At 43.1% G+C, this 8292-nt stretch overlaps 2 protein-coding genes across 2 annotated transcripts; both read left to right on the forward strand.

Moving 5' to 3' along the window:
• The first annotated feature begins 1612 nt into the window (after positions 1-1612).
• On the forward strand, positions 1613-4187 carry hmx1 (H6 family homeobox 1). Its single transcript, XM_018664563.2, is given in 3 exon segments — positions 1613-1811; positions 3203-3513; positions 3515-4187. Coding segments are annotated over 3 exon segments (822 nt in total). The 3' UTR covers positions 3827-4187.
• Positions 4188-5527: 1340 nt separating this feature from the next.
• hmx4 (H6 family homeobox 4) lies at positions 5528-7251 on the forward strand. Its single transcript, XM_018664564.2, is given in 3 exon segments — positions 5528-5904; positions 6076-6098; positions 6100-7251. Coding segments are annotated over 3 exon segments (798 nt in total). The 5' UTR covers positions 5528-5681; the 3' UTR covers positions 6652-7251.
• The last annotated feature ends 1041 nt before the right edge of the window (positions 7252-8292 follow it).

The following is an 8292-nucleotide window of genomic DNA, read 5'->3' on the forward strand; positions in this document are numbered from 1 at the left end:
GATGAGGGCTGCATTCAATGGAAACACACACACACCTTTGAGCCGTTAACTTTTTCCCGTGCATACAGTGAGTTATAAGTAAAGGCAGGGGTAGGACTATCAAATCATTAGGCGTATTTCAGGAAAAAAATTCTCAAGTAATTCATCAATCAATGAAGCTGGAGCGGCAGCACAGCAACACTCTTAGGATTACGTGACTTTACTGCAGTTTGGTTTGGGTCTTTGTGTCTACAAATATGTTACTTACTGTTTTGTGGGGAATTTTCGAGGAACCAAAGGCCTGTTGCTCTAAGTCTAATGGAAATACCGAGTTTATAATTATCACGTTGAAGGGAAAAGAAAAAACAAGATGAAGACGCAATGAACCGGTTCCCCTGTTGTTTTTTGCACTAAAATTAATTTTTGCGCAGAAGCCCGGGCTGACACAGCTCAAGTGTGCTCACAAACTGTCCTGAAATTCTTCAGATCTTAAAAACATGGAGAACGTGTTTAGTTAGACGTAATGAAACCATGCAGTGCAGGAGCTACAGATAAACAGGCCTATTATCAGGACTATTTGAACCATTACGCCTAAGTTTGGATAACCTTTGACAGCAGCCGCATTTTCAAGATGCAGCGTTTCACGTGCCATTTTGCATGCTTCAGTACGCACATGTTCTAACCTCATAAAACTGAGAACAATAACATCATGCCCCTCTGAACCACAACTGATACACTGTTATATAGGCCCACTGTACATATACTATACATAAAACATACATATATTAAAAAGTGAAACGTCGGCGTCTTCCACATGATGTGCCAGTTTTAATCAGAATTATAATGTCCCATTCACCAGCCTCTAAAATAATGAAAACACATGTAGCCTTGGCTGACATTGTATCCACATAATGGTACCAAACACACACACACAAACCCCTCAAATTGACAGGCTCCATACTGTCGTTCCTGGCCACTTTAATAGCTGACAGTAAGCGCTTCCTATGTCAGAGTGGACCGGGGGGCTTGACCCCGGGGATGGCTGCTGCCCTGGCAGATCTTTATTTTGATCTGTACTCTAATTGACCCAAATAAAGAGTGCTGTACCACGAACAGGGGTTTTATCCTGGCTGCAAGGCCTCGAGGGGACGGCCCCGCACGTGAACAGAGACGCGCGCGCGCACACACACACACACACACACACACACACACAGCAGCAGCAGCAGCGGCGGCTGACACGGAGAGACAGTCTCCTTTCCTTGGAAAACCCCATTTGCTATTGTGCTCGTCCAATCGCAGGATGCCCTCGGCTCGTTAAGCGTTTGACTTGACGTTTCACTGTACTACTGCTTCCGTCTCGCTGTCTCCCTCTCCTCCCGCTGGCACCGAGGAGATCCCCGTCCCGTCTCTGCCATGACTCCTCATCTGATCACAGCCGAACAGCAGGGACGCTTGAAATGACTTGGGGTCGACTTACCGCACAATTAAGACTCGATTTTTAGCGAAAAAGCACCGTGAAATCGTGAAAACATGCAGGAAAAGCTGACCGAAACCCAGACTCCCACTTCATCGAGGGCGTCGTCGTTTTTTATCGAGAACCTACTGGGCAAGCAGCAGGAGCGGGCAGGAATCAATGTCGGACAGCACTCGAAGGGAAGCCGGTGTGGAAACGGTCTCTACTGGCCGAGTCCTGAGCGAGCATCACGCCGACACGGGCGCTCCAGCTCCTCATGGCTCCAGCTCCACAGCCGGGTCCCCATACAGAGACTCGCCGTTGCAGTGGTACCGCGGGGGGGCTGCCTTGAACTTCAGAGCTTTGGAAACACCGCACAGTGAGTATAGGCTTCTAAGCATTCTGGGAAAAGGGTATAGAATTATTTACCCTATAAACGCAAAACACAATGTGTAATATAATACACAGTTTGACAGTTTGTTGCAGCTACTGTCGGTAGGCTACATGTTTCAGATTTCCACATTTTTTATTAACAGACTATTGGCTCATTTTACTTAATACAAAAATCACTGCAAAATTCATTGATCAGAAGTATTTCATGACAAGAGTCTAAAATCAACAGTAAATGCTTCTTGTTTATGGTTCCTAAATCACATGCAGCTTCTAATTACAGCCATGCATCACTACTTGCTTAGTGCCTTCAGGGTGTTTATTTATGGGTGTTAATTATTAAGGTGGTTTTATTAGAGCATGTGGAATTGCATATTACTTCTTCCTTAATTAAATAAAACCAACAAAGTCACGGGGAGTCGAGTGTGGAACCGGTTTCCTCTTCTCTCCATTCACCCACCCAGAGCTCACCGAGCTTCCCAAAGTCATTCACTGGCTGACGCCAGTGCATGTTCGACAGTTTCATATATTCATATATTTATTTATTTATTTGGAACATAGGCTGAGACATCGCATCGATATGTAAAATACATGTAAGATGTCATGTTTGATGTCTGATCACTCTACTGCATAAAAACAGAGGACATTACATCGTCTGTCATTAAGAAATCCGTAACCTAATCTCAAGATTACGCAAGTGCATTACACACAAATGCCCAGAATACAACCCAAAACAGAGGTGCAGTAGCACTGTACGTCAACATGACGCTTTCACGCACATCCAGTGGCATTTATGTCGCTCACATACGCTTTGTGCTCCTCCCTTTAGTGTGTACGTTTAGATATTTTGATTTCTAAATCAAATATTCTGTCACAAGTGATAGAGTCAACAAGCACACAATAAATCGACATTAACTTGTTGGGTGTTATTATTGGGTTATAAACTGCAAAGGTCTTGTTGGATTTCCAATGGTAGACTGTTATGTATTCATTATACTCTTATCTGTATCATAATCAGGCCTGACACAACCCCCTCATGGTTCATGTGTTATGCAATCCAATCAAAACGTTTTAACGTTGCCCATGCGCACCCCAACTTTCTAGTAACGAATGAACTGGAATTTTAAATTGCATTTAAATCCACATTTATTTAAAAATCATAACATTTCTTGAAATAGGTGAAAACGTCATGAAAGTAGTGTTTTATCTCTTTAATTTATTTAATTAATTTCTTGAGCCGTTTTTTATTTTTTATTTCCGCCATGCTTTAACACAGTGAAACTTTTTATTCAAGAACAATAATATATCAGAGAGCTGGGCTGAGAAATTACACTATTTGGAATATAATTGTGTTATTTCATTTTATTTTTTTTGTTTGAGGTCCAAGAGATACTACATGTTCAGAGGACCACTGCTGCTCCGTAACGACCAGCGACAGAGGTTCACCCGCCGTGTCCGAGCCAGTGACTGAGGGCAGCGATGAGATCGACCGGAAAACAGGGGACAGCAACCTGACGGACGACAACGAGGACGCGCAGCACAGTTTTGACGCACGCTCGGAGCGAGACGCGTCGTCTGATCCGAGCTCAACCCGGAAAAAGAAGACCCGGACCGTGTTCAGCCGCAGTCAGGTGTTTCAGCTGGAATCCACTTTTGACGTGAAGAGGTATCTGAGCAGCTCGGAGAGAGCGGGGACTGGCAGCGTCTCTCCACCTGACGGAGACTCAGGTCAAAATTTGGTTTCAGAACCGGAGGAATAAATGGAAGAGACAGCTGGCGGCAGATCTAGAGGCTGCTCATATCCCAAACTCGACCCAGCGGATTGTCAGGGTCCCCATCCTGTATCACGAGGGACCCGCACCCACTGCAGCGCTGGGTTTCAACTTGACTGGGCATCCAGTTTCTCCACCCATCGCGGGCTTCTCCAGGTCCATCAACTACCCTCTGTCCTCGTTTGCTCACTCAATGAGCATGTTAAGATCGCAGATGACCAGCTTGGTGTAAAGTCTGGTTAATCAAACTGTCTATTATCAATATACATTCACTCTGTGAATATCGAATCGTGCAATAACACACAATGCCGCAGAAAACTGTTGACTACATCCAAAGAGCCGCAGAGACCGTGATTCTAACAGAGTAATGAGTCATACTTATATTTCTGTTCATAAGCCTCTAACAGAGTCGCAACTCCTGTCACTGTTAAGACTAGCCTATAATAACAGTTAAGCATGGCAAGGCCGGAGAAGAGGAGGCCGGAGGTGTTCATGTACTGTATGTTTGAATATACACATATTTTTGCAAACTTTTATATTTAAAGCCACAGATTTTTCCGACTTTGTCACTTTTTCACATAAGAGACGAATAAAAAACAAGCACAATTTTGTCTGTTTTTCTGTTGTTTGTAAAGACTCACATCATGACTTCAAATGTGTCTTCATTTCTGTCAATCATAAACGGGCAAGGTCACACAGAGAAGCCTTTATAGGGAATGAAGTGAATCCATATGTTCTGTGACACAGCCAAAGAGCAAAGCTGAGAGCAGGAACCTGCGTGTCTTTTCGGAAATGACAAAGTTAACCTTTGTACACTTCTGCTAAAAGAAGGACTGAAGAAGTAGCTCCTCTCCTCAGCAAAGCGAGCATCTGTCGCCCGTAGTTCATAAAGTTATCTATAAACGGACACCAAATATTTTTATGGGTTTTTTTTTTTTGTTTGTTTGTTTTTTACAAACGATAGTCAAAAAATTTACTTTCATTTAAAACTAATCAGTATATCCAAAAAATCAGTTCTTGTTTAATCAACCAGATATGCAGTTTTTACACCAGTCAGCGAGTTCTGTCCCTGTAACATAATTTGGACGAAGTATTCAAATGGAAAAATAGAGGCAAAATCAAAACGTCGCATGTGAAAATGTGTCGTTTATAAATTTTAGTTCGTCACCAAGTGGAGCACGTTATTCATGCAATATTTCCATACAACCTGATGAATTACAATGACATTACAAAGAGAGAAAGGGGTAAATAAGTGGTGGCTAAGCTAGAAGATATATAATATAGCCTAAAATTTCATTAGTAAAACCACAAGGTAACAGACTGCGATCTAAAGTTTTTCGCACTGTCTTTAAAAAATATTTATAGAATATTGTTTTGAAATGTAATATTTGAAATGAAATAACTAATTTAATTCGTATAATAATATTGTATATAAAACAGCAACCACGCCTAGTCGTTTCTAACAGCCCAACTCACTGGAAAAAACATCTCTAATTCTATATGATGATATTCGATTTTGAATCTACGTCACATTCAGGTTGTAAATCAGTTGAAAAACTTTTTTAAGTTCGGGACCCCCACCTTTGACTCAAATCAAGCAACTGCCAGACGGAGAAGGAGACGCCATCAGCTGTGCATGGTCTCACAGCACACATACTGTATGTGGTGTGAAATAACAGTGAAATTAAACTATTCTTTACTTTCCTGGGGGTCCCCTGCAGGGCCCCGGACTCTGTGTCTCCTTGCAGCAGATGTATGAGGGGGGGTGGGTGGGGGAGGGGGTGTGGGGAGGAGAGGGAAGGCACAACAACGCTCTCGTGCCCTCCCTTCTCTTCCCATTCCCTCACTATTATTGGCCCGTACTGCACGGTTTTCTGGACCAATCAGCGAGAACAGAGCACGCTCCATCCGGTGTATGCAGTAGCGCTACAGACAGAGCATCGCGAGCCCAGTAGTGTCTGCTCAGCGGCTGCTGCTATGGTTCCTGAAGCATCGAGACGTTAGTGGTGAGATTAACGTCCCGGTTTAGAGTTAACGGCGAGTAGAGTCGCGGAAGTAAACACAAGAGGACTCACGTCTTGGAGAATATGAACAAAGTGGACGCACCATGTCGACCCTCCGCCTCTCTGAAATTCACTATTGACAACATCCTCAACCTCAAGACAAGCGGGAGGAACTATGACAGTTGTCACCCTGCAGGAGTACAGGATGACTCGGCTACGGCGACGCGTAAAGACGGTTTCCAGAGTCACCAGGAGGAGCACGGAGTCCAGCAGAGGCAGGACCCGGGCAGCAGGCTCCACGAAAGTGGTAAGAGGGTTTTGATAAATCTGTAGCTGTGGGCTGTGTAAAGAGACCCTCTGACATCTGTGCTCACCATTACGCACAGCTCGCATCCGATGGTATTACAGATTTATGTCAATGTAGAAGCACAGTTTGAGACCTTAGCAGAGGGATAAACGAAGTGTAATTCTGTTGCAGAGTTGACCACAGACTGCAGCAGGAGGAACGGAATCGGTCATCATCAACCGCGGAGACCCGAGGAAGCCGGCGGAGGTGCGCTTCGAGAGCGGGGACAGCAGCTGCGACGACAGCAGCTCCACCACCACGGCCACGGACGCCCACAAAGGAGGCAGCCCAGCCAAGAAGAGCAAAATGATAACGAAAAAGAAAACGCGCACTATTTTTTCGAAGAGACAGATATTCCAGTTGGAGTCTACCTTCGACATGAAACGCTATCTGAGCAGCGCGGAGCGCGCCTGCCTCGCCAGCTCTCTCCAGCTGACGGAGACCCAGGTGAAAATATGGTTTCAGAACCGCAGGAATAAATTGAAACGGCAAATCTCGACCGAGATCGACGGACCCGTTAGCGATTACCCCGAGACTGGAAAGCCCATGGTGGTGGGGCAGCTCCCGGCCTTGTACAAAGAGAGCAACCTGCTGGGGAGATGCCTGCTGCCCATGCCTCTGCCCGTGGTGTACCCGGGGAGTAGCACGCCTTACCTCTGCTTCTCAAACGCCAGCAAGTACTTCAGCCTGTATGACGGGGACGTATGATGGTTTGAATAATTCTCCACGTGAAAGAGACACTTTCTGGTGGTCTGTTGCCAAGTTTCAAGCATTTAAGGTGTTTAGATGTTGGGGCCGGACCTGCGGCCTTAACTGTTTATGATGACTGCAATTACAACGACAGAGGAGTAGTTACATATCACATAAAAAAATAAGCTGATTCGGCATTATTTATTTTTCAGTCAGTTATGGGTTTTTATAGGCCTGACACTAAACCTGCTACAGTTACACAAAGCCGTTTTTAGAAGATAGCAGGCTAAGCTAATGATAGCCCTGAGGGAGGCCTAAAACAGTATCAGTCTCTACATTTTATTGTTTACATGGCATTTCATTATTATTATTATTATTATTATTATTATTATTATTATTATTATCGACAGCAGCATTTCCAGCAGCCTAAAGCCACCAAAGAAATTACTATAGCCTAGCTATTTGCATGCATTTCCTGTATCATAATGAATTTTGAATTACTGAAATTATCTATGTATTTAAATGAATGTAATTAACATTTTATTCTATGTTTCACGCATGTCTATTTTTTTCTGAGTATCCTACTATTCTTACTTTATTCCACGTTTGCCTATAGGCTCATTACACCATTTACTGAAACTGTAATTAAAACATCTTCATTCAAGAAATATTTTACAGGATTGATTCAGTACTTTTTGCAGACAATATGGATACAATGTATGTTCAGTCAGTTTATTAATCCAAACATTACTTTTCACAGTAATTTCAGCATACAGTGCTAAATAGATTTTATAGGTAAAAGAATATGAGAAGGCTTAATGACTTAACACTTGAACAGATGTGACATCAAAAGTTACAAAATCTTAAATCCAAGGAAAAACTTAACCACCTGTCTTGATAAAGGTCTAAAAACAGTGAATCTGTTTTTAATGACACCCTTCTTGCTAATCTAATGGGCCAAACTTGCTGGTAGGACCACACAAATTTTTTACATGCAAAAACTCTACATTGCTTATTCTACATTGCTTATAAAATCTTTTACTGCCAGCTGAGTATTTGAATTAAAAATCTGTAATAATGTCAGTAAGTCTGGAAAAAGTGTTAAAAAAATGGCAAAGGTCAATATCAAATTCCAAATATTTATCTGCAACTGATATTACGGGCATATTCAAGATATAAAGTGCACATTACGGCATACCACATAGGCACGTGAAAGGAGACTGATGTTTTTCCTCCTTGAAAAACTAAAAAGAAGGGCCAACTCATACATATGTGAGGTGCTTACACAGCAAATGGTTTTGCATTCAGAAGAAGTGGGGGGGGGGCTCAACCTGTCAAGTTTCTGTGTGAATGCATCTGGATATGCCTTTGTAAAAAAACGACACACTATGCTATATCAGAAGAACAATATAAGAAACTAAAACATTCTCGTCCATGCAGTAAGTGGCTGACAGATGCAGACAAGAGGTGAGGCTAGTCCTTTCCTAAATTTCTGTGAGAGACAGCATCTAGATCCTCAGTCTCTCTTCCTGAACGGTGGCCACTTTGCTGTTGTAACACAGCCACAGACCAATACACCAGCAGCCTCAGCATAATTTAAAGTGTACACAATGGAAAGCTGTGCTCCTAACCCTGTGAAGCCAAGCCAAGGCTTCAAGT

This window comes from Lates calcarifer, linkage group LG5 (genome assembly GCF_001640805.2).
Source record: "Lates calcarifer isolate ASB-BC8 linkage group LG5, TLL_Latcal_v3, whole genome shotgun sequence".
NCBI lineage: Eukaryota > Metazoa > Chordata > Actinopteri > Centropomidae > Lates > Lates calcarifer.